This window comes from Dipodomys spectabilis, unplaced genomic scaffold (assembly GCF_019054845.1).
Source record: "Dipodomys spectabilis isolate Male_0828 unplaced genomic scaffold, ASM1905484v1 ptg000118l, whole genome shotgun sequence".
Classification (NCBI taxonomy): Eukaryota; Metazoa; Chordata; class Mammalia; order Rodentia; family Heteromyidae; genus Dipodomys; species Dipodomys spectabilis.
Window position 1 is genome coordinate 486440 of NW_024870795.1, and position 26655 is coordinate 513094.

At 44.0% G+C, this 26655-nt stretch overlaps 2 protein-coding genes across 7 annotated transcripts in view; both read right to left on the bottom strand.

The window, feature by feature from the left end:
- Ubr4 (ubiquitin protein ligase E3 component n-recognin 4) overlaps positions 1-11162 on the bottom strand; it is a 132846-nt gene extending 121684 nt beyond the window's left edge. For all 5 annotated transcript variants that reach the window (XM_042688568.1, XM_042688569.1, XM_042688570.1 and 2 more), the window contains exons 1-7: positions 10952-11162; positions 4516-4613; positions 2679-2782; positions 2065-2194; positions 1803-1942; positions 767-869; positions 489-630 (exon numbers count right to left, since the gene is read on the bottom strand). In XM_042688568.1, the coding sequence (XP_042544502.1) occupies positions 489-630; positions 767-869; positions 1803-1942; positions 2065-2194; positions 2679-2782; positions 4516-4613; positions 10952-11133 (899 nt within the window). In that variant the 5' untranslated portion in view covers positions 11134-11162. The remainder of the gene's footprint in view (positions 1-488; positions 631-766; positions 870-1802; positions 1943-2064; positions 2195-2678; positions 2783-4515; positions 4614-10951) is intronic.
- A 2557-nt stretch (positions 11163-13719) lies between these two features.
- The window catches only part of Emc1 (ER membrane protein complex subunit 1), a 30521-nt gene continuing 17585 nt past the window's right edge, over positions 13720-26655 (bottom strand). The window contains exons 18-24 of one of the 2 annotated variants that reach the window (XR_006148731.1): positions 23692-23829; positions 22640-22813; positions 22035-22245; positions 20810-20894; positions 19294-19423; positions 18874-19149; positions 13720-13730 (exon numbers count right to left, since the gene is read on the bottom strand). Coding sequence is in view for 1 of the 2 variants with exons in the window: in XM_042688485.1 (XP_042544419.1) it covers positions 18970-19149; positions 19294-19423; positions 20810-20894; positions 22035-22245; positions 22640-22813; positions 23692-23829 (918 nt within the window). In the remaining variant the exon portion in view is untranslated. Of the gene's footprint in view, positions 13731-18573; positions 19150-19293; positions 19424-20809; positions 20895-22034; positions 22246-22639; positions 22814-23691; positions 23830-26655 lie in introns of those variants that run through there. The other variant, XM_042688485.1, reaches the window with a different exon arrangement.

Genomic DNA, 26655 nt, shown 5'->3' on the forward strand with positions numbered 1-26655 from the left:
ACTCCTCAGGAGGCTGAGATCTGAGGATCCTGGTTCAAAGCCAGCCCAGGCAGCAAAGTTCATGAGACTCTTATCTCCAATTAATCACCAGAAAACCAGAAGTGGCACTGTGGCTCAAGTGGTATAGAGTGCTAGCCTTGAGCTGAAGAGCTATGGGACAGAGCCTGGGCCCAGAGATCAAGCCCCATGGTCAACAAAACAAAAATAAAAAAAAATAAAAAAATAAAAAGCCAGGGACATCTCTTCTGAAATTAGAATTTAAAGCACATGCTCCAGGCTGGGAATGTGGCTTAGTGGTAGAGTGCTTGCCTAGCATGCATGAAGCCCTGGGTTCAATTCCTCAGTACCACATAAACAGAAAAGGCTGGAAGTGGCACTGTGGCTCAAGTAGTAGAGTGCTACCCTTGAGCGAAAGAAATCAGGGACAGTGCCCAGGCCCCAGAACTGGAAGGAAAAAAAAAAAGCATATAATCCAAGAAACACCTTACCCATTACGGACAGCAGTGGCATCTGCCACTGTTGCAGGCATGATAAAGAAGGAATTGGCTAACACTGCATCTTGGAACCGATTGATGTAGCGTAGGAAATATGGCAGATTCAAACACACACGCAGTAACTTCTCTGAACCACCTGGTTTAACAAAAAAGGCACAACCTCATGAAACAAGCCTGTACTGATGCCTGATTATTCCCAAAGAAGCCCACAGGGGTAGGGGGTTTACCTAAGCAGAGAGAGAAACCAACTGTCCACAGCTGTGGAATCTTACCAAGCTCTTGAAGACTGGCCACATTCTGAGCTATAAACACGTTCTTGGTCTTGATAGCAGAGGCTTGATCTGTGGATGACTGCTCATCATTTTCCCCTTCCACCTGAAGAGAAACATGGGCCTATCAAGACCCTTCTAGAGCCAGCCACTAGTTACACAGAAGGCTGAGATCTAAGGATCATGGTTCAAAGCCAGCACAGACAAAAAAGTCTGTGAGACTCTTAGGTTCAAAGCCAGCACAGACAAAAAAGTCTGTGAGACTCTTATTTCCAATAAACTACTCAGAAAGGACAGAAGTAGCTCTGTGGCTCAAGGGGTAGAGGGCTAGTCTTGAGCACAAAAGAGGCTCAGGGACAGCACTAAAACATTGAGTTCAAACCCCAAGACTAGCAAAGAAAAAAAGAAAAGAAAAGACACTATTGGGCTGTCCTATGCAAAATAAAGTTACCAAGAGTGCAAATACTCTGCAACCCCCCAGTTAACAACGGGAAAACTCTTTACTGATACTCAAAAAAACTCAAGTTGTTTTCCCCAAGAAGGGAAAAATACACAGCTTTAAATACCATATATGCCATATATATATATATATATATATATATATATATATATATGTATATATATTCTACAAGTAGAATAATGTCTTTTACGAAAAACTATGTACAACTTCCTTACATTTATTTACATTGAGAAATGTCTAGAAGATGGATCACAACCTGTGTACAAAACTAACTAGGGTGATTTTACTCTGTTTTTTGTACCACAGACATGTACATTCCATGCATTGCTAATAGCAGGATATATTTTAAGAGAAGAATCATCATGGAAACACTTCAGAATACACAAACTAAGATGACATACAACTAGGCAATGAAGTTCTATAGGACCACTATCATATATATGATTCAGCCTTGACCAAAACATCCTATACAGTATGTGAGTTTTTATTACTTTATGTCACAAAAATAGAATGCATTCTTTTCCTAATGAAACCATCTTAATGAAGCCCATGAAAATGAGGACATTAGGCTGAACTCACCAGAGCCTGTGGACTAATGGGTGGTGATGCCACAGTTCTAGGGTTGAAAACTGAGGTCAGCTGGTTCAAAAAATTCATCTGCACCTCCTTCTGCCTCAGCTCAGGGTTCACCAGTGAGGCCAGCTCTTTCTGATCTTCCACTACAAAATACAGAAGGAACACCTGAGGAGAGCACTGCTAGCAGGCAAGACTACCATGGAGGTGGCCATGGATATAGCTGTGCAGGTGATCCTGTGGCCAGGTCTGTAGACAGAACACTTACCATCGGAAAGGGTCTTCACTGTCTGTGGCAGTTTGGCCGATTTCATCATGGCTGTGAAGGTGATAATTTCAGTTCTGTCTAGTCGGCTACAACCAGTGCAGAGGCCTTTGATTAGGAGAATCAAGTGTTTCTGAAAGGAAATTGAAGTATGTCTTTCAGGAGACACTCCTCACTTTAAGGAATTTAAACTGGCACAGAGCCAAATTTAGATTCACACAAAGAATTGCCATTTCCAGGGCTGGAATGTAACTCAGTGGTGAAGGCTACCAGGCATGCAAGAGGATCTGTGTTTGATCCCCTGTAACACACACACACACACACACACAAATTGCAATGAGAAACCCAAACATAGATCAAAAGCTAATGGTCCTCACTCTACATGGCTTGCAGGAACACAGTTGTGTTCACTCGTTCACAGGCAGCTCTGTGGCTATACTCAATTATACAAAGGCAGTGCTGACTAGTGACAGATACTACACAGCCCACAAATGATTCACTTCTGTTACAAACAAAGTCTATTAATCTCTGCACTATGCTATCCATTCCGGCAATTCCGAAAGTTATTCACAGTCGTATATTAAAATAAGGGCTAGAAAATGGCCCACAGCTCTTACCTGGGACACAGCACACGCTTCATCTGGATTCTCCAGACGCAGAAGAGAAAACTCAATTAGAACTTTACAGGCTGCTGCCACCGACTGAAGTTGGTTCCGTGGAACTGAGAAAGCAATAAACTTTATTTAATCTCAGACTGCTCAGACTTATCTCTTTGTGTCCAACACTCCCAATATCATTCATGTTAGTAATTATTCAGAAACAACAACCCAAGGAGCAAACAAAGGCATTTTGATATTGATAGCCATCAATTGTTCATGAGTCAATTTACCTTATATTTACTGGAAATTAAGATAACTGCAGCAAAAAATAATTAGCCTGGGCACCAGTGGTGCTACCTGGGAGGCTGGAAATGGGAGGATCATAGTTGCAGGTAAACTCTAGGCAAAATAGTTCACAAGATTCTTTCTCAATCCACAGCTCACTGCTGTGGTACATGCATGTCATACAAAGCTACCTGGTAAACTCAGGTTGGTGCCAGGCCAGCTAAGGCAGTAAAGTATGAACCACTCTGTCTCAATAGAGGCAAAACGGAAGAGGTATTGTTGCAAATCATCCCAGCAACAACAAAAAGTCTAGCTTAAAAACAGGTGGATAAGCCAGGCACTGGTGGCTCACGCCTATAATTCTAGCTACTCAGATGGCTAAGATCTGAGGATAGTGGTACAAAGCCAGCCTGGGCAAGAAAGTCTGTGAGACTCTTATTTCCAATTAATCTCAGAAAAAGGTGGAAGTGGTGTTGTATGTATCACTAGCCTAGAGCAAAAAAAAAAAAAAAAAAAAGAGCTTAAGAACAGTGTCCAAGCTCAGTGTTCGAGCCCCAGGACCAGCCCAAAAAGAAAAGCAGATGAGGGGTAACCCTCAGGCATGCCTGGGCCAGAAGCAAGACAATGTCCTAAAAATAACCAGCAAAAAACTGGAATGGAGGTACAGTACAAGCTGAACAAGCCCAAAGCAAACCCCAATACAGCCAAAAAACAAACAACAAAACAAACACACACACACACACACAACACTGAAAATGCAAAAATTCAGAAATAACATAAAATAGGACTTGGACACTTTAGGGGTAGAAAAAATTTTGAGAAAGTTGGCAAGTAAAATCTCTTCATATACCCAAAAACAAAGATATGTCACATCTTACCAAAACCAATCAGGACTACACCTTTAAATAACAACTGCTCACCCCTCAAGTACCTAGAAAACTATCCCCAGAAAACTAACACGAGTAAAGTCAATTAAATGCTGTGGACTTTAAGAAGGGAATGGGACTGATTAATGGTCATGAAACAAGCATCCTAACTAGGGAGCTTTTAAAGACTACTCAAGGCTGGAGGTTTGGGTCAAGTGGCAGAACACCTACCTAGCAAACACAAGTCCTGAGTTCAAATTCCAGAATCACTAAATAAAGTAAGTATTCCTTTTGTTGTTGTTGTTGGACTTGAACTCTGGGCCTGGGCACTCTCCCTGAGCTCTTCAGCTCATGCTGAGTACCACCTGAGCCACAGTGCCACTTCCAGTTTTCTGGTGGCAAATTAGAGATAAGAGTCTCATGGACTTTCCTTGCCCGGGCTGGCTCTGAACCACAATCCTCAGATCTCAGCCTCCAGAGTAGCTAGGATTACAGGCATGAGCCACCAGCACCCAGCTAAGTATTCCTTTTTTAAAATTAAGCTCCCTCAGCTGGCAAAGGAGCCCTACACAGTGGCTATTTGTCTCCTCTCTTGGATAAACAACATGTTAAGTGCTGATATAGACTTCATTAGCAACTTGTTCATATGCAAACCACCTCCTATATGCAACTGTTAGAAGCCAGTGACAAAAGCAAGTACTTACTGAGGCTGCAAACTGTGGTAATGTAGTGAGTGGAGAGGGCGACAAAGGATGAGTAGAATGGCTCATACTGCTTCTCATGGTGCAGGATTTCTGATTCACTGTAAGGAAAACAAGACAACCAGCACTGACTTAGTGCCTACTATGTGCCACATACTCCACCCTACCCTGCCCCCCATAGATAGTCCATCAGTATCACTCACTACCAGCTGATGAGCTGGGAATGACATTCAATGCCAGAGTACCTGTCTAATATGGAAAAAGTCCTGATTCCATTTCAGCACACAGAAGAGGAAGAAGGAGAGGAGGAGAGAAAGAAGAGGGAAAAGAGGAAGAAAAGGAGGAGGAAAAGGAAGTAGAAAGGGAGGAGGACTGGGAAGGTACAGCTTAGAGAATCAAAATTAATTATATTGTTCAAAGTATTAGGCTTAGTAAGAAGCAGAGGTTAATAAAGAGAAAACATTTTCATATTTATTTACAACAAAGAGCTGGGTATGAAGCTAAGCTAAGCACACAGAGGTAAAGAAGTACAATAAAACCGTAGAAGGAAGCCAGGCACTGGTGGATAACACCTGTAATCCTAGCTAATAACTAGGGTGAGATCTGAGGATCTCAGTTCAAAGCCAGCCTGAGTAGGAAAGTCTGTGAAACTCTAATCTCAACAAACTGCTCAGAAAAAGCCAGAAATGAAGCTGTGGCTCAAGCAGTAGAGCACTAGCCTTGAACAAAAGAAGAGGACAGCACTCAGCCTTGAGTTCAAATCCAAGATTGGCACAAAAAGAAAAAAAGAAGAAGAAATGGAGCATGTATGATCAATGAGGTTCATGTTGTCCATCAGAGGTTCTTTTTCTCATTTGTCATGAGAGAGAAAACGAAGCAACTGAAAACATTTTCAAACTCATTTACAACAAAGAAAAGAGAAGGGTATGAAGCTAAGCTAAGCACACAGAGGTAAAGAAGTACAAGTAAAACCATGTCAGGAAGCCATGCACTGGCGGCTTATACCTGTAATCCTAGCTAATCAGGAGGCCAAGATCTGAGGATCCCAATTTAAAGCCAGTCAGAGCAGAAAAATACAAGATTCTTATCTACAGCTAATCTGCAAAGCACTGGAAGCAAAGCTATGTCTCAAGTGGCAGAACACCAGCCTTCAATGAAAAAGCTAAGGACAGTACTCAAGTACTGAATTCAAACTCAGTACTAGCCCCCAACCAAGTTTATAAAAAGCCTCTAAATACCAGCAACACTCAAATTCCTGGTGATCAACAGAAAGCTACATCCCTTTGCTTCTGCCTCATGCTTAGTTTTCCTTCACTCCACTGCCTTACCTTCCTGTTTTTAAAAGCTGAGCTTCTGCTGGGCACTGATCGCTGACACTTATAATCAATCCTATCTACTCAGGGGACTGAGAACTGAGGATCACAGTTCAACGCCAGCTCAAGCAGACAAATTCAAGAGCCTCTTATCTCTAATTACTCAGCAAAAAAACAGGAGGTGAAGGCCTGGCTCAAGTGGTTGTGTACCAGCCTTGAGTGAAAAAGCAAAACAAAGGTGTGAAGCCACTAGGTATTAGTCACTTAATGAAAGAAACTGTATTCATTCCCAAAGAAGTCATCGAAGGATGCCAAGAAATGGGGAAATAAGAAAAAGGGGCAGAGACTAACTAGGAAGGAGAAAATATGACACAAGGGATGAAAACTAAGACTTCAAAGTGAAAGCATGCTTTTCTTCAGCTTAGCCAGACTCTTCCTGAGACACCTGCTTCTAACAAGCTTTATAACAATAGCACCTCTGAACCCAGAACACTGCTGACAGGCAGAAACTGAGGCTTTTCTACTCCATAACAAATAAATGCAATGCAGAGTAGAAAGGGAAGCAGCAGCTAAGCAGCCAGAACAGAGAAATCCAATTTGATGGCTAAGTGAAAATGGAACTGAGTAGGGTCTGGAAATGTCTAGCTCTTTTGGGGAAGAGATAGGAATCCAAGAGGAAGCAAAATAGATGAAGGACTAACCTTCCTTCTTCCTCTCAGATAACATACTATAAATCTTTTTTGTAATATGGAAACTCCACAGCCTTTTACTCTTTCTCAAATTCATGAACTATACAACCCATCATGTTTTATCTGCCATAACACAATATACACATATATACACAGTACACATTCATATATACATGCATACATATATATACATATTCATCTTGCTATTGTTAACCAAAGAAATGAAAACTTCCTCTCAGAAAATTCCCAATACTAAGACCTGGAAACATTAGTCAATGGAACTAATCTCCCAGTTAAACTTTTTTTTTTTTTTTTTTTGGTCGTGAGGCCTGAACTCTGGGCCTGGGAGCTGTCCCTCAGCTCAAGGCTAGCACCCTACCACTTGAGCCACAGCACCACTTCTGGCTTTTTTCTGCTTATGTGGTGCTAAGGAATCGAACCCAGCGCCTCATGCATACAAGGCAAGCAAGCACTCTACCACTGAGCCACCTTCCCAGCCCAAACTCTTATCTTTTTTTTTTTTTCAAACTCTTATCTTTTGGTGGTGGGCTTCTCTTCCCCTCCCCCCACAGGGTCAATCACAGACTGAAAACCTACAGAATATATAGAATATAAATAAATATAAATACAGAATATAAGTAATACAAATATAAATACTTAAGACCTACAGAATATTGATATATTGATATAATTTATATATTAATTAAATATATTTATATTCTGTAGAAATACAGCACTACTGCACAACCTTCTCCCTTTCAAGGTTTTTTTAATGAAATAACTATGCATTAGATAATGGAAATGTTTGTTCTATTAGCCTCTCCCTTCCCAAGTAGGAGTCTTTGCCCTAAATTCTATCCAGTATAAAAAAAAAAAACAGGGATGGTCAAAGAGGCTTATCATAAAAGATTCCAGGGAAGCCCAGGAAGAACTGGCTTAGAAGATTTTTTTTTTTTTGGATGGTACTCGAGTTTGAACTCAGTCATGAGCCTGCTTACACCACTTGCTTTCCAGATGTTCTATCTCTTGAGCCATACCTCCAGCTCTGCTTTTGCTAGATATTTTGGAGATGAAGTCTAGCAAACTTTTCTGCCTAGGTAGGGCTGTCCTTAAATAATCTTCCTGATCTCAGACTGAGTAGCAAGAATTAAGCATAGACAACTGGTGCTCAGGTGAGAAATATGTTTTTTCTTAATCTATAGTCAATGAAACTATCCAATGCCAACTATGATCACGAATGTTTTTTGCACAATTTTCTTAAAGAATTATCTGTACCTTTACATAGAAGGCTACATTTAGCAATTATACTGAATAACTCAGTATGGCATGTGCTCCATTGGCCAAGTTCTAGCTCTACTTCTGGTCTGGAAAGTAATCGTGTTTATTAGATTTTATCTTTACTACTAAAAAGATACTACAGACACTTTTTTTTTATTGTGAAAATACTGTACAGAGGGGTTACAATTACATGGGCACTGCAGACACTTATATGTCTAAATAAACCATATACTATAAATGAATATGCACTCTCTAAATAAACTCAGAAATCTAATGACACTTTTGAATATCTTCACAATTTATCCACACTAGTCTATTCCTCCTTTGTTTCACAATGTTTACTCAGTCAGACAAACTTATAAAACAGTCTGGACCTAAGAATTTTAATGTATCTTTTCTTTAAAACTTCAAATATAAAAGCATGCATGAAAGGCTTGAGATAGAAATTGGAATGGTGGCATACTTTTAGAGTAAGTGTCATCACATCCACATTCAACAGTCTAGGAGAACTCAGATAAGCAAGCTGCCAGACCAGCAGTAAGAGTGGCCTGAGGGACTAGGACAAGGGAAGAAGAGAATTGTAAACTTCAGGAGAAAACTAGAAGTCCCTGGAGACAAGAAGGGCAGACACCACAGAGAGAAACAGACGGGAATGGTAACATACAAGTAGCAGCAGAGGCATCTAAACATGAGACTAGCTAGAAACAGACCTCTCCAAACCCTCACCTCCAGCATTTATCAGTGCAGATTTTGATCTGGTAATCTCTAGGGTCACGACTAAGAAATATTCCCACATTGAGACCCTTCACTTTTTGGAAAGGCAAATAAAAATAGCTTTTGAGAAAATGATAACAAGGTATAGTTTGTTGGCTCTAAATCAGAAGAGTCAACAAACTACTGACTCCACACTAAATCCAGCCAGTGGCATGTAAATAGCACATGAAATTCAAATTCTGGAACACAGCTGCGCCCATTCATTTGTGTATATTTTTGTGCATGACTGCTTTCACACTGCAATGGCAGAGCTGAGAAGTCCAGAAATCACAGGACCTACAATAATTTATTAACTGGCCTATACAAAGTTTGCTGATCTGAGCTCTACACTGAATTGAACACTCAATATTGTTCTATACCATAAAAAACAACCTAGATACTTCTAGAAATTTTTATGATCATACTCTTCATACAGAGCCTGAAGAAGACACATAGCAGGCTTTCAAAGTTAACTGTGTAGCAAAATTAGAATAGGCCCTTCAAAATTCTTGACTTAAAAAAAAAAACCTGTGTTACCCATTAGTAAACATGTTATTTTGAAGCCATAGAGATTTACTAGTGTCTACAAAGACAACTAGATTCTCTCAGATCATACAAGGTGTGGGAGGTGCCAGTAGCAATTAACTGGCAAAACTGAAATCAAGTCTGATGAATTTTTGTTTTGGTTTCCTCAAAAGGCTGAACGTGTTTGCCCTAAATATTGCAACTTAACAGAAATGGCCCAGAATATAGGTAGATGAATTACAGGGTTTCCATGAATTGATTTGATAACTTCAGTTCACATCCATAAGAACAAAAGTGACATTCCTCACTGTAAGTAACGATGAATGATTCAGGGAAATAACAGTATCCCAAACATTTAAGACAGTAAGAAGAAAAAAAGGCTATTTGAAAGTAGTTTGTTTGTTTGTTTGTTTGTTGTAGGTGCTGGGGCTCAAACTCAGGGCTTAAGTGCTGTTCCTAAGCATCTTTGTGCTCAAGGCTAGCAGTCTGCCACTTGAGCCACAGAACCACTTCTAGCATTTTCTGAGTGTTTATTGGAGATAAAAGTCTCATGGGGGACTGGGAAGGTGTCTCAGTGGTAGAGCGTTTGCCTTGCGTGCATGAGGCCCCAGGTTCAATTCTTCAGCACCACATAAACAGAAAAAGCCGGAAGTGGTGTTCCAACAAAGATCCTGAGATCACAGCCTCCAGAGTAGCTAGGGATTGATTACAGGCATGAGCCACATACAGCCCTCCCCCCCCACACACACACACACAACAGTACTATCTTTAATACTTGTTTATATCATCTCAACATTCTTGGCTTAACAAGTAGAAAAATCCATCTGACCTTACCAAAGGCAGACATCATTATAATTTGTTTAAAAAAAATCCCCACCCACAGCACCATAGTGAATATCTCAAGCCGCTATGGGCCTTAGGTAAATTGCAAATAACAATTCCTAAGTTTATGGATGACATTTAGATATATACACCCCTGTCCACGCAGAAAGCTAAAATGCCCCCATTTGGCAATCGCAGGGAACTGCAAGGTTAGCTAGGAAAATGAAAGTGAGACTGACTTTAAAAGTGCAAGTTTACTATTTTAACTATTGAAGGATCGCTCTGACCCTGCAAGTGAGAGGAAGGGAGGCACTCTAAAATCACCACCTTCTTATGAACACAGTGACTGCCACCACAACGTGCACAAAGGTAGAAAACATCTAACCGCACGCCAGCGTACAGTCCTGTTTGTAAGAGTCTGAAATAGGAGGAGAGAAACAGAGACTGACTCTCCTGCAAAAATACTCTCTCAGACTCACACACTCAAATGCTTCAATCTTAGACCCTCACAGTAGAAATACAAAAGGAGTGCGACGTAAAAGGAAAGTCATCCGTGGTCAACTAGTGGCTTCAGTCCGAGAAACAGCACGTGCCCCCAGTGATTACAACACCGGAGAGACCGTTATTAAATTATGGTGGTATGTCTCCAATTTAAACCCCGGGCTCCGCTCCCGCTCAGCCCAGGGGCACCAGTGCTGGCGAGAAATGCAAACTCATCCACGAGCCTTGACCTTAGCCCAGGGGCAGCCCCGGGACCTGCTCCTGGATGCGGGGGGCCCTCTCCGCCACGCTCCCGCCGGCCGGCCACGCCCTCCCTGCCCAGGCGGCCTCAAAAGTTTTGCTCGCCCGGAGAAGTCGAGGCACCGATGATTGACACAGGCTGGCGGGTGGAGCCTCCCACAGCCCCCTCGTCAGCCCGAGCCCGGGAGCCCCCGAGCCACGCTAGGGCGGGTCCCCCCCGGGAGGCCCGAGGGGCCCTGAAAGCGGCCTCGACGGCCCGGCCTGGCCTCCCCTCCCCCCGCCACCTCGCCGCGCCCCGACGGGGCCGCCGCCCGGTACCTCTCGATGACTGAGGCCACCAGCTGCGGCAACTCCTTCATCTCGAAGGCCGAGTAGGACGCGGACAGCAGGGGCCGTACCGCCACCTCCCAGCCCGGAGCTGTGTCTGCCCCGGTCACCGGGGACGCAGGCGCCGCTGCCGGCGCCGCTGCCGTCGCCTCTTCACCGCCGCTCGTCGCCATCTTCCGTCGTACTACTGCGGCTCCCTCCGGGGGCTTGCCACCGGCCCAGCGCCGCCTCCCGGGAGGGGGCGGAAGTGAGGTAACCGGACGCGTCAGACTGTGCGCCGTCGTCGCCGGTAAAAAACGCGACGCGCGGGTTGGCCTGTCGGCCCTTCACCGAGAGCGACGTGACGTGAAAGCAGGTCGGAGGCGCTACGCCTGCGCAGAACCTAGCATTGGCCGGGCGGGGTTCGGAAGCGACGGGCTCTGCGCATGCGTGCGGGGCGACTTTCCTGCAGGCGTCGGCTACGTGGCTTCCGGCTCCCAGGAAAGGTGAGTTGGGGACTTGGATTTGGTGGACTTGGGCAGAGCAGCAGGTTAGATTATCCATCCGCGAAGGTAACGGTCCTCGCCCGAGACAGCTAAGGACCAGGAGAAGAGTCTAATCGCATTCACCTACTAGTCGTTCTGGCGCCTAACAGGCCACAAACTTTCCCCCAGAACCGCCCTCGTTATTGTCTTAATTACGTATCCTTATTCTCTTCGCTCCCAAAACTTTTCCATGCTCAGATTCCCTCTATAGTAACCATTTGTGAGAGCCTGCCCAAGCTGGATTCGAACTGGCAACTGTTTTGCCTGAGCCTCCCGAGTACTGATGATTGCAGTAGTGTGCCACTACGTCCGGCCCTCAGTAATAATCCTGTCGGCTCGTGTTGACACTGTTAAATAGCCATTTCTTTAATGAATTAATGAAAGGAAGATTATACGTCTCAACTGAAACCCTCTACTCCCAAATAGCTGGTCACAGAACTGAGTTAAATTTTAAAATTCCTAAGAGACATTATGTAACAGAAAATTTCATGAAAGAATAAAGTTAGACAGCAACGACTGAATGGCATAGCTTAAAGATCTCTGTAGAGACACTGATGAGATCTGAGAGGTAGGAACTTTTATGTGCCTTGACACTTCTAGGTGTTAAATGATAAACACAGAAAGCATCACTGGCAGATATATTGTTTGTTCACTTTCATGATTATAAATTACATTCCAAGAACAACCAAAGGTATAGTAGGTGCCTCACTTCAGGAGCTCAAAAGCAAGTGATACTTGTATCTTGTAATCCATTGGAAACAGTTAACTTGAAATGAATGCTAACAGATTCAACGTTTTGGAAACGATTACATGAATGACCCCATGTATTAAATGGATGGTGAGGGGCAGATGTCAATTGTCAGATTGATATCTGACAGCTGCAGCAACTCCTTCATCTCAAAGCCCCAGTAGGACGAGGACAGCAGGGGCCATACCGCCACCTCTCAGGCTGGAGCTGTGTCTGCCCTGGTCAACTGGAACGTAGCTGCTGCCTTTGCCTCTTCACCACCGCTCTTTGTAAATGTCAATTGACACAGATGTCAATTTGTTCTCAACTTTTACAAAGTTGCAAGAAAAGTAATCTAAATATTTTCTGGAAATGACCACTGCAATGCGTTTTGTCACAACTCATAAATTTTTTCAGACTGAGGTAAGCTGGAAAACACTGAAAAATAGCTGGGTGCCAGTGGCTCGCACCTGTAATCCTAGCTACTCAGGAGGCTGAGATCTGAGGATTGCTGTTCAAAGTCAGCCCAGGCAGGAAAGTCCCTGAGACTCTTATCTCCAATTAACCACAAAAAAAAAAAAACAGGTAAGTGGCGCTGTGGCTCAAGTGGTAGAATGTGTGCCTAGAGCTGAAGAGCTGAAGGACAGTGCCCAGACCCAGAGTTCAAGCCCTACGACTGAACGAAAATAAATAAATAAAATTGAAAAATAAACCAGTCAGGAACAAACACAAAAAATAAAAGCCACTAGATCAGCAAAAGTTAGATCAATCATTAAAAAAAAAAAAAATAGTATATGGATGCATTCCTTTTAGATGACCTTTTAGATTCCTTAGTCATCTTGGTTCAGTAATTCTTTGACCAGAATGACTGTTCCAAGTCACAAGGGACACACTCCTGTCACAATTCTTTGATTACAAAACCTAGCTATTATTACCGTTATACAAAAACAGGAACTTATCGAAATGATTGAACATCCACCCAGTCCTCAGCCTGGTTGAGATAGTATAAATACCCTCAGGAAAGGGACTGCTTACTACTGATCCCTTAGTTCCCACTCTCTACTTACCAGATTTTTTTCTTCCTTCTTTTGGTTTTGCTAATAAATCTTTTAGTAATAAATCTTCACTGCCCCATTATGAATCTTGTCCGTGGATCTTGTTATCATTGCAATGGTGAAGCCAATGGGGAGAAGAGTGAGTTGAGTTGCGGATCCTCCTCTCATATTAGGAATACTACTTGCCCCATACTCTTCTCTAGTGGCAAGAATAAAAATAGAGCTGAGCACCAATGGCTCACACCTGTAATCCTAGCTACTTAAGAGGCTGAAATCTGAAGATCACAGTTCAAAGCCAGCCAGGGCAGGAAAGTCCATGAGACTCTTACCTCCAATTAACCACCAGAAAACCATAAGTGGCACTGTGGCTCAAGTGATAGAGTGCTAGCCTTGAGCTGAAAAGCTCAAGGACAGTGCCCAGGCCCAGAGTTCAACCCCCCCCCCCCCAAAAAAAGATTAGAAGCCTAGTTCAATTTAGTAATATACTACAGTTACTTATAATCCACAAGTACTGATTTGCCCATAATACTGTATACCTTATGTATGACTGGAAACTGCAAGGAATTTCAAGTTTATAGCATAGCAGGAAACCAAGGAAGGGAAGCAATACAAGGTTTAAATAATTAGAGTTGGTACTACAAGCTAGATGTGGTGCTGTACACCGATAATCCCAGCATTCCCAAGGAAGAAGCTAGCTGAGTCACACTGTGAAACCTTGTCTCAAAAACAAAGATAAATCCAGGCCTTGATGGCTTACAGCTATAATCCCAGCTAGTCTGGAGGCTGAGTTCTGAGAGAATCATTATTGGAAGCCAGCTTAGGCAGGAAAGTCTGAGAGACTCACATCTCCAATTAACTACCAAAAAACTGGAAGTAGAGCTATGGTACAGGTGGTAGAACATTAGGCTTCAGGAAAACAGCTCAGGGACAGCACCCAGGCCCTGAGTTCAAACCCCAAGATTAGCACCAAAAAAAAAAAAAAAAAGATAAAATCAGTATAACCAAGTAAATAGTAAAAATTGATGTGTTCATTAATAAATAGCCAATGTTAATTAGTAAATGCTTACCTCACATTTCTGTAAAAGGGACCTTAAATATATCAGTTCTGCTTAAAAACAATATATTAGCAAAAACAGCCTTTCTGATAAAGATTTTATAAAATATTTTTAAATTCTTTAGTTCTGCTGTTGCTATCTTTTAAGTTTTAATCAGTACAGTTTTTGCTCATTAGACAAGGAGAAAAGAATAAAGCTTATGTGTATTCATCTTTGGGGAATCTGGCTAGAAGATGTCTAGAAACTCTGTACTATCCTTGCAACTTTTTTATAAAATTGTGTCAAAAATAAAAGTTCTTTAAAGTTTGTACTTTGCTTTACAGTTAGAAAAACATAATTAGTTTAATGACAGAGAGCCTACTATGTGCCAACCACCTGACAAAAAGAATGTAGTGGAGCTCCCAGGCACAGTTATTCAAGAGGATAAGATCCTTAAGTCTTATTCCAGCCAGCACATAAAGACACTCTATCTCCAGTTAACCAGCCAAAATCCAGAAGTGGAGGTGTGTTTCTATAGACATTTGGCTAAAGCAGCAGAGTGCCAGCCTTGATCATAAAGATAAGCAAGTATCTGTATGAGGCCCTCAGATGAGTCTCAAAAATGGAAATAAACTCCCAGTAGAGGTTTTTTGTTGTTTTTTTTTTTTTTTTGGTCGTGAGGCCTGAACTCTGGGCCTGGGCGCTGTCCCTCAGCTCTTCAGCTGTGACTAGCGCTCTACCACTTGAGCCTCAGTCCCACTTCCGGCTTTTTCTGTTATGTGGTGCTGGAATCGAACCCAGGGCCTCATGCATACAAGGCAAGCACTCTACCACTGAGCCACCTTCCCAGCCTGTTGTTTTTTTTAAGTCACATTCTTTGACTGTGGCTGCCATGTCATGAGGAGCCGCCAACATGTCAGCACATCTACATTGGATGGTTATGACGAATGCTCTCCATTTCCTCAAGAAGAATAAACAGCTAGGCGCCAGTGGCTCACACCTGTAATCCTAGCTACTCAGAAGGCTGAGATCTGAGGATCACAGTTCAAAGCCAGCCCTTGCAGTAAAGTCCAAGAGACTCTTTATCTCCAATAAACATACTAGAAAACCAGAAGTGGTGCTGTGGCTCAAGCGGTAGAGTGCTCACCTTGAGCTGGAGAGCGCAAGGACAGCGCCCAAGCCTAGAGTTCAAGCCCCACGACCGACAAAAGAAAAAATAAAAAAAATTTAAAAAAAGAAGAAACAGACTTAACAGCATTGAGCCTAATAAACTAAAGGTACATAACTCCTTCTGGTACGAGACTGATCTACCACAAAACTGTGGTCAAGCCCACCCTGCAAAGCAAAGGTGCTGTGGTGGTCTTGAAGCAGAGATCAGGCTAGCAGAAGCCAGCTACATCCTACATGTTGACCATCATCAAGGTCAACCTCAGCAGCATCAGACACACGATTCACAGGAACAAGTACCACCTAGATACCCTGGATGCTGTCCCGTTTAGCCAGAAGGGTGTGGTAGTGAAGAGATAGCAGACTGTCCCACTAAAGAACTCTTGACCTCCACACCCTCAAAAACAATAATCACCAAATTTCTCAACCATCTTTAAAAAAAAAGAAAAGGAAGTTCTTGCTAACTTTTTTTTTTTTTTTTGGTTGGTCATGGGGATTGAACTCTGGCCTGGGCGCTGTCCCGCAGCTCTTCAGCTCAAGGCTAGCACTCTACAGCTTGAGCCACAGCACCACTTCCCGTTTTCTGGTGGTTAATTGGATATGAGTCTCACAGCTTTTCCTGCCAGGGCTGGCTTTGAACAACGATCCTCAAATCACAACCTCCTGAGTAGATAGGATTACAGATGTGAGCTACCAGCACCCGGCTTGCTAACTTTGCACCTTCTATAACTTCAAGGAACTGAGAAGAAACAGATGTTAAGGGTTGAAGTGAGGCATTGCTGGCCAGAGCTGCTGTAAGATTCAGAAAGGCCGATACCTGGGTGGGAGGGTGGGGGAGACTTAGACTAAGATATTAGCCGTTTTAAGAACCTGCTTTGAAGCCAGCCATGGTGATCTGTTATACCAGCACTCAAAAGGAAAGGGAAAAAGATCATGAGTTGAGAAGCTAGTAAGGGCCACATAGCAAGATGGTCCCAAAAAGCCAAAACATGGGGAGATTCTCTGAAATTATGTCACATATGTAAATGAAAACTAGAATATTAGAGATTCATTGGGCTATGCAAGCTATGTTATCACTTCCATGTCTTTCTTTTTTTTTTGGGGGGGGGGGGGTCCGGTCGTGGGGCCTGAACTCTGGGCCTGGGTGTTGTCCCTCAGCTCTTCAGCTCAAGGCTAGCGCTCTACCACTTAAGCCACAACGCCACTTCCAGCTTTTTTTTTCTGCTTATGTGGTGCTGAGGAATCGAACCCAGGGCCTCATGCATGCAAGGCAAGCGCTCTACCACTAAGCCACTTTCCCAGCCCCACTTACATGTCTTAATATAAAACAGTCCCAATTCTAGACAGGCCATTTTAAATTGGGGGGGGGGGGGGGAGGGAAGAATCCTGTGCTATTCCTTCACCCACGTTACCTTCAACAAAGTAGGATTTGAGTCAGCATGAACAGATGGCTGTTTTTTCTGGAAATCTTAGATGTTCATTCTCTTACTAGTATAAATTTTATTACTAAAACATAATGTTTTCCTTTCTTCCTTGCCATAACATACCATCAGCATATTACTACAAAACCATGAACAATTCTGTTTTAAAATAGCCTAGACAATCATGATTACATTGGTATGTTTCTTTACTAAATACATTTCACTTCTAATCTAAAAGCCTCAAAGTAAATCTTCCCAGGACACAAAAAAGCTTAGGTAAGAATCATTCGTCACAAGCTTTATTTCAACACTTGAGTGTACCTCTCACCACAGGGCCAGAAATGGCTAACCCATGTTTTGTTCTTCACAGTAAAGAAAAAGACCCTCTTTCCCCAAGTCCAAGAACAAAAAAACATATTAGGATTCCTTTCATTTGTAGCAGAGACACAGCAGCCCAGCCAATCAGTAATGAAACATCCTTAGTATCAGTTCTCTACCCCTACCCTTGCAGAATTTAAAACCTCAAAGGTTACATCAGAATCAAGGATATAGTTTAGTGGTACAGTGTTTGCCTTAGTACCACAGACACAAACATAAAGTTAAATCACTAAGATTTAAAACCTTATTTCAAAAGAAATATATTGACCCACATGTAAATTTATTTCTAACAACTAGCTGGGAATATAGCTTAGTGACCATGCATGCTTGATGTATGAGAGGCCCTGGGTTCAAATACCATACCCAAAAATTAAAAAAAAAAAATCTAAGCTTAAAATAATAATAGGATTCTTTTTTTTTTTTTTTTTTGGGTCCGGTCGTGGGGCCTGAACTCTGGGCCTGGGCACTGTCCCTCAGCTCTTCAGCTCAAGGCTAGTGCTCTACCACTTGAGCCACAGCGCCACTTCCGGCTTTTTTTTTTCTTATGTGGTGCTGAGGAATCGAACCCAGGGCCTCAGGCATGCAAGGCAAGTGCTCTACCACTGAGCCACCTTCCCAGCCCCAATAATAGGATTCTTAAACAGATAGCTTTCTCTTCCTGGTTGTAAGAGAGTAGGCCAGCCTATTGGTAAAATGAGAGCTTATGAGGTTATCTCTCTTCCCTTGAAATCTCAATCAGAGGTCAGACAATTCAGTAGTTCTAACCAGGCCTCTGCTCTAACCCATCTCAGGAGACTGGCACTGGCAATGTTCTCTAAACCAAGACGCTGGATATACTTGACTTGGACAAAGACTAGGAAACCCAACCTAATGAATGACAGCATAAAACCAGAGACTTAGTTAAAATTGTGACACCATGTACAGACTCTTCCATCTGCGTCACACTGGAGAGCAGGCGTGAGAGGCCAGATCAGTGCTTGGACCTCAACTATGGATGGGCCCTAGTCCCCACCATCAAGGCAAAGGCACAGGGTCGGAGTTAGCTAAACTGAAGCAAGGGCAGGGGGTAAACATCTCTAGAAGATAGGGGCACAGAAGGCAGGCAAACAGAAACCCACTTGAACAAGCCTCACAAGAGAGAGACATCAGGTGGGCGCTGGTGGCTCAGCCTGTAATCCTAACTACTCAGGAGGCTGAGATTTGAGGATTAAAGTTTGAAGCCAGCCTAGGCAGAAATGTCTGAGACTCTAATCTACCAATTAACCAGCAAAAAGCTCTAAGTGGATATGTGGCTCAAACTCAAGGTGTGGTAGAGCACTAGCCTTAAGCAAAAAGGTAAGGTGAGAGTGTAAGGCCCTGAGTCCAAGTCCCAGTACTGACACAGAGAGAGAATCAGTTGGAGATCTTGGGAGGGGGGTGTGGGGGGAGGGAACATTCTTGAAGACTTTTGGATGAGTAAAGAAACCCAAGCAGCAGCTTTAGGGGAGTCTCTCAGGTACAGGAACTCTTCAGCTGTTCTGGGTGAACACCATGTCTGTCCACAAAAGGTGTCCAATTCCATGTGAAGATACACCTCCTTACACCTCTCAGATAAGAACCCAACACACATACACACACAAACCTCTGCCAAACGTCACCAAACCACGGTAGCTGCTTAGCTAACTCCCTCTATCCCTGTCCACTCTGGCACAAAAATTGGGCCTCTACCGCCAGGCACGATTAAGCAGTTTTACTTGTGCCAGCCTCTTCGTGATCATAGTGGCAAAAACTAGGCCAAAGAGGACACTGCTGATGAGCACATAATCATAGTCATCCTTCAGGACATCAAACTGTTTGGAGGGATAGACTCGAGTTTGGTAAATATCCAGGCCATAGGCCACCACCTGGAAAGCAGAGACAGAGAATTAGAACAGCAGCCAGTGAGCCTCTGCAACCTCAGACTTAGGTAATTTACGGAAGGAAATGGGATCCCCAGGAGTGAAACCCAAGAGCAGCTATCCCACAGGGCAGCTGTAGCCTCTACTCACCAGACAAGTAGACTCCAGGCCTGAAGGAGCTGTGTAGATACCTCGCATTCGAGAAACTGTCTGGTTATAGTTGATGAATCGCTCTGCATGGATCTGTACATCTGGAGAATATGGGATCAGGTTCTCCTCTCTGCAAAACACCAGCCAGGACAGGACACTGAGAACCGCCAGAGACCTCCTGGTGGCCCTTCCTGAGTCCTGCATGGGTGCCATGCCACATACCTAACCTCAAATCTCCCTCCATGTCTACTTGTACTAGTGATTAAACGTGTGGCAGCTGAAGCCGGGCACTGGTGGCTCACGCCTGTAATTCTAGCTACTCAGGAGGCTGAGATCTGAAGATCACAGTTCAACGCCACTCTGGATAGGAAAGTCCATGAGATTCTTTTTTTTTTTTTTTTTGGTCCGGTCGTGGGGCCTGAACTCTGGGCCTGGGTGCTGTCCCTCAGCTCTTCAGCTCAAGGCTAGCGCTCTACCACTTGAGCCACAGTGCCACTTCCAGCTTTTTTCTTATGTGGTGCTGAGGAATCGAACCCAGGGCCTCAGGCATGCAAGGCAAGCGCTCTACCACTGAGCCACCTTCCCAGCCCAGTCCATGAATATAGGAAGGAAGGCTATTGGAGGGAGTAAGACTGAGCTCTGGATTCCTGCCTTGTTCTAAACCAAAGCCTATAACACAGCTGACCAGCACTACACACTAGAGCAAAGTCGGGGCATTTTCGAACCCACACACTGAGCCACTAACCCTGCTTTCTGCTATTCTCAGGAGTGCCTCAGTCCTGCATCTCTACAAACCCAATTATCCCCCCCACATCTTCCCAGCTTGGTGATCCAAGCACTCTCTCATGCAGTGCTACAAGGCACACTCCTTTGGTCCTTATGCACTCCTTCCTCTCCCTACCTATACCTGTTTACACTCCTAATGAAGAGACTTCAGGTTGAAGGTGAGGAAAATGGAGAGATGGTGGTAGGTAATACAAGGTACTGCTGACAGTCAATATACTATTGGCTGCTACACACAATCTGGTCTTTAGGACTTCTGTGGCCTTCCTTCCTGGGAGGTCACTTCAGGCCTGACCTCTCTGCCCTCAGACTTAACCTCAGGGCCATCCGTTATGCTGCCTCTTCCCTCTGCCTGGACTGTTCTCCCTCCAGTATCAGATGGTGAATCCCTTCACTCCAGGTTTTCACTAACAAATTGCCTTTCTAGAGGGACTTTTCCCAGCCACCCATCTCAAGGTTCCTGTGCACATTCTCTACCACATCCTTCGTAGCCAATCCCAGTATCCTTTCTTCCCGTCTTTACAAGTACCTGACCCTACATGTTTTACTTGTTACTGATTTATTGTCCATTTCCGTAGAATGTAAGCTTCAGGAGGACAGAGTTCTTTGTTGGATTTGCTTTCATCCTGGACCCAGCAAACCACGACAACCATGGCCAATTAAAGACCAAGGTTAAGCAGTAAGGTCAAGTTCCTTGTGGCCAGAGCCTTTAGCACTGCCCAAAGGGTCTCACCTGCTTTGTTCTGTTGGGATTTCTGGGCGTCGAGGATCCAGCAAGGCTTTCGGGAGGGAAAGAATTGCTCCAGAAGGCAGCCCAACTGCAGAGGGGAAAAGTAAGTGTTCACACATATGCAATCCCATCAAGAGTGTTATTATATTCATATTACCAAAATACTATTACCACAGAAATTTAAAATACACTAAAGCCAAATAAACAGGGCTAGAAGCATGGCTCAGCAGTATAACACCTGCCTGGCAAGTGCAAGGCCCTGAGTTCAAACCATAGTCCTACCAAAAATAAATTCAAAAGGGTCAATGAACTTCCCCTAAGAAGCTAAAAACTGTAATCCAGTAATATGCATAGGTGTGAATGGAACTCTCAGGACTCTAGTTGTTAGTTTCTCCATAGGTCAGATCATCCCAAATTACCAGAAAATTCAGTTCTAGAAGCAAGCCATGGTTATCAAAGAGTGTGGAAGGTCATGGATCTCCTCATCCCTGTCCTTCCATCCAGTAACAACTCCCAGTAAGCATGGAAGAGCTGGTGTCCACTGATGTGGTAGGTAATCTGGCAGGGCAGAGGACCAGGCAGTCTTAGACAACACCAGTTTCAGTAATGGTGATCCAAGTCCACAAACTGCCAAGAGGGCTGGCTTCCTCTTAATTGACAATCAGACAGTAATACCTAGTGCTTGCCAAAGCTGAGAGTCACTAGACTGTACAGGATGAGATCACACCAGTTTCTATCCCAAGTCAGCACAGGTTATGTTGGGAATATCACAGGTAAATTTTCTAAACTACCAGGAAAGAGGATCACCAGAAATGAGGACTAAATGTAAAGTGAACATCTTTTTTTTTTTTTTTTGGTCGGTCATGGGGCTTGAACTCTGGGTTTGGGTGCTGTCCCTGTGCTCTTCAGCTCAAGGCAAGCGCTCTACCACTTCAGCCACAGCACTTCTGATTTTCTGGTGCTAATTGGAGATAAGAGTCTCATGGACTTTCCTGCCCAGGCTGGCTTTGAACTGTGATCCTCAGATCTTAGACTCCAGAGTAGATAGGATGACAGGGTGAGCCACCGGCACCTGGCTAAAGTGGACATCTTTATGGTAAACAAAACTAAAAAAGTTTTGCCTGTGAAATAGAGCCTGGTCACCAACCTTCCTGTGCAGGTGGTCAAACAGCTCTATAGACAGTTCATCCCCTTCTGTCCCCCAGTCCAGAGGCCTCTCGATACTCACTGAGCAGGTGCCGGCTGGTGATGCCCCGCTCAGTGATGGTGGCTTCCATGGCACTGATGGAGGAGGGGAAGATGTAGGACTGCTGGAGGACCTGGGGCAGCTGGGGACGATCCAAGGAGCTGAAGGCAGTGGCATTGTACTGCTCGGTGCCCTCGTAGAGCTCCAGGGCAGTAAACTCATTGCGCCGAGCCTTGGTGTTCCAATATTGGTACTGCAGGGTGACAGGGAAGCAGCTGAGGCTTGGCCCTGGATAAGCTGGTAAGGGGAAATACACTAGAGGGCACCTAACACATTTAGCTACAGGTCCCACAGTAAAAACAAATGCCAGGCATGGCTTTGAGCCAGACTGGAAGTGACTATTTTTATCCCTACTTCACTGGTCTCCTATCACTAGTTCAAAGTTGGACAGTGAGGAATAGGAAGAGCTGAGATCAAAACTAGATAGTCTGATTCGGGAGCACCAATACCCCTAACCAGAACCTTGGCTGCCATCCAGGGAGGTTGGGATCCTAAGGGAACACGAAGTAGCAAGGGGGTTTCTGGAAAGGATTTCAAGTGCAGGGAGATATCATGAGCTGTCTCATGCTCCTGGTGTAACTCCTTACCACCACCCAGTTCTCTGAATGCACGATATGAACAGGGCCTTTGGCTTTCCTCTGCACAGAGGAGTGGATGATGCGCCCCGTGACACCATCAATGAGGAAGATGCCGATGAATGTGCGCTCATGGTGAATATCCGTGCTCTCTGTCACCACAGCCAGCAGGTTGGGGTTCAGGCTCTGGAGAGGGAGGAAAAGCTCCTTTAGAATCAGGATGACACATCATCCGCTTGGCTATATTGTGAGCGCACCAGCCTGGCAGAGGAACTAGCTAGCAGTAATCCTAATCCTAGCTACTCAGTAGGCTGAGATCTGAGGATCATGTTTCAAAGCCAGCCCAGGCAGAAAAGTCCGTGAGACTCTTACCTCCAATTAACCACCAGAAAACTGCAAGTAGCACTGTGGCTCAAGTGGTAGAATGCTAGCCCTGAGCAAAAGAAGTTCAGGGACAGTGCCCATGCTCTGAGTTCAAGCCCCTGGACTGGCCAAAAAAAACACACACACACAACCACACACACACACACACACACACACACACACACACACACACACACACACACACACACACACACACACACACACACACACACACACACACACACACACACACACACACCACACGATAACAACCATCAGGTAGTTTTACCATATGCCAAGCACTGGTGAACACAAGTATTTTACATAAGCCCCTGGACTGGCCAAAAAAAACACACAAACACACACACACACACACACACACACACACACACACACACACACGATAACAACCATCAGGTAGTTTTACCATATGCCAAGCACTGGTGAACACAAGTATTTTACATAATCATCCCAAGAGCCTTAAGAAAAATGTATTTTATCTGGAGCAGGAAGTATATAGCCCATTGGTAAAGTGCTTCTGTGGCATGAGAAAGATCCTGAAGTCAATGCCCAGAATCAAACAAACAAACACACACACACACACAATATTCTCACTTTACAGGCAATAAATTAAGGCTTTAAGGGATCAAATGGCTTTGTCCAAGACCATGTATGTACCAAGCTCCATGGCTGTGCTATACCTTATAGAGCACACTGCGGTCGCCCATCACCCGGCCCTGGGAATGGACATGCTCGCTGCTGCGTTTCCCCTTCACCTTGACGATCCGCTGTACTTCTGGAGGAATGGTCAGCTCCCAACTCAGTTCAGTGGTAAGATCCTAGATCAGGACAAAAGTGCTTGTGAGCACAACAGATATACAGGCCTGAGACAGCTGTAGCTGACAAGTACTCCTGTTCAATCTCTGAGGCCTTTTTGCTGGAAGGAATAAGATCAGAAGATCAGACTCCTTGAAATATTCCAATAAAGATCTGACTTGGTGGCTCACGACTATAATCCTAGCTACTCAGGAAGCTGAGATCTGAGGAACATGGTTCAAAAAGCCAGCTGGGCAGGAAAATCCGTGAAATTCTTATCTCCGATCAACCACCAGGAAACTAGAAGTGGTGCTATGGCTCAAGTGGTAGAGCACTCACCTTGAGCTGAAGAGCTCAGGGACAAAGTTGAAGCCCCACAGGGAAAAAAAAAAAAAGAATCTGGCCTATGAAGAAGTTTTAAACTCGCACTTTGATTAAGAAAAGTATTAAAAGGCCAGACATAATAGGTCACCCCTCTGATCCCAAATGTATCTATCTATCTATGTCTTAAAAAACTTTTTTTTGTGGGCTAGGGTTTGCCTTAAGTAGTAGAGTTCCTGCCTAGGAAGGACAGGCCCTGAGTTTAAATCCCAACACACACATATGCATACACAAAATATAAACAACCTCCCAAAACAAATCCACAACCCCCAAAAAACCCAGGAAAAGAACATAGAAACAACTTTTTTATTCGGTCTCCAATTATCCACTAAAAGACTATGGCTCAAGTGGTAGAAAGCATAAGAGATACAGGAGGATCATGGTCTGAAATCAGGCAAAAAGTAACAAAAACCTATCTTTAAAAAATAATTTTTTAATTTTTAAAAAACTAAAGCAAAAAGGGCTGGGAGCAGGGCACCAGTGGCTCACACCTGTAATCCTATCTATTCAGGAGTCTGAGATCTGAGGATCTCGGTTCAAAGCCAACACGGGCAGGAACATCGTGAGACATCTCCAATAAACCACTAGAAAACCGGAAGTGGCGCTGTGGCTCAAGAGGTAGAGCGCTTGCCTTGAGCTGAAGAGCACAGGGACAGCGCCCAAGCCCAGAGTTCAAGCCCCGCGACTGACAAAAAAAAAAGGCTGAGAATGTGGTTCAAGTGGTATAGTACTTCCCTAGCAAGTGCAAAGACCTAAATTCAAACCCTAGTACCACAAAAAGAAAAAACAAAAGGCCAGTAAGAAAGATTTTTTTCCAAGGAAATGTTACCATTGATTAAGGTCCAGTGGTAACTGGCTAAGTTGGTAGGAGCCTGACGCATCTGCTGTGTGGCTCTGTAGAGGAAAACAGTACACACTGTTCAGCACATAATTCTTCGCCCACAATATGGAGTGCTACAGCCCTGTGAGGCTATGGGCTCATGCCTAGAAGGGTGCTCCTGATCTCCTGATCTCACTGCCATGAACAGGGTGTGCTCTAGCCAGCAAGGCATAACAAATATTCTGTAGAGTTTTCTCAACATTTTACTTCAAAAAATGGGTTTCTGAGCTGGGTATAATCCTAGCTACTGAGGAGACTGAGATCTGAGGGTCATGGTTCCAAGCAAGGCCAGGCAAGTACATGAAACTATTATCTCCAATTAACCACTAAAAGGCCAGAAGTGGAGCTATGGCTCAAGTGGTAGAGTACTATCCTTGAACAAAAGAGCTCAGTTTCAAGCCCCAGGTCCAGCACCAAAAAAAAAAAAAAAAAAGTTGTTTCTATGTTCTTTTCCTGGGTTTTTTGGGGGTTGTGGATTTGTTTTGGGAGGTTGTTTATATTTTGTGTATGCATATGTGTGTGTTGGGTTTTAAACTCAGGGCCTGTCCTTCCTAGGCAGGAACTCTACTACTTAAAGCAAACCCTAGCCCACAAAAAAAAATTTTTAAGACATATAGATAGACGCATATAGCTGTTACTACTGTATTATAAATGCTCAGAAAGGCCATGGCCCGGACCCAACAAACGGTAGCGGGGGAACAGCTAGGATGGGGCTGGAAGGGCAGCTCACAATTTGCTTGAGGACCTCTGATTCCAAAAAAAAAGTACTGACATCCTGCATTTTAATAAAAATGTTATTAGTAGCCAGATGCAGGTGGCTCATGCCAGTAACCCTAGCTACTCAAGATGCTGAGATGGATTGGTGCAAAGCCAGCCCAGGCAGGAAAGTCCATGAGACTCATCTCCAATTAACCACAAAGGAGTAGAAGTGGAGTTGTATATCAACTGGTAGAGTGCTAGCCTTAGGCAAAAAAGGGCTCAAGCTCTAGAAGTGTTACCAAAAAGGGGGAAAAAAATGATTAGTAACAAATAAAACAGACTTGGTAGCAAACACGTATAATCCCAGCACTTATAGAGGCAAGAGGATCTGGAGTTCAAGGTCAACCTAGACTACACAGGGAGACCCTTTTTCAGTAAACCCACAACAAATAAAAACCAAATAAACGCTGGATGCCGGTAGCTCACGCCTGTAATCCTAGCTACTCAGGAGGCTGAGATCTGAGGATCGCGGTTCAAAGCCAGCCCAAAGCCAGCCTGGGCAGGAAAGTCCGTGAGACTCTTATCTCCAATAAACCATTAGAAAACCGGAATGTGGTGCTGTGGCTCAAGCAGTAGAGCGCTGGCCTTGAGCTCAAAAGCCCAGAGTTCAAGCCCCATGACCAAAACAAAAACAAATGAACCTTGTTTGCCATAACCTTCTTTGAAAACTTAGAAACTCATTAAAGCATCTCTAGAGAGTAAGGTCATCAAGGGAGAAGAAAGGCAGTAATTTGCTTGGAGGTCAAACTCTTAAGCTCAGCCCTGGCTTATACATCCATGAAAAGCTCATTTGTCTCCTTTGTTTATGGCTGGCTTGGATAATATCCTT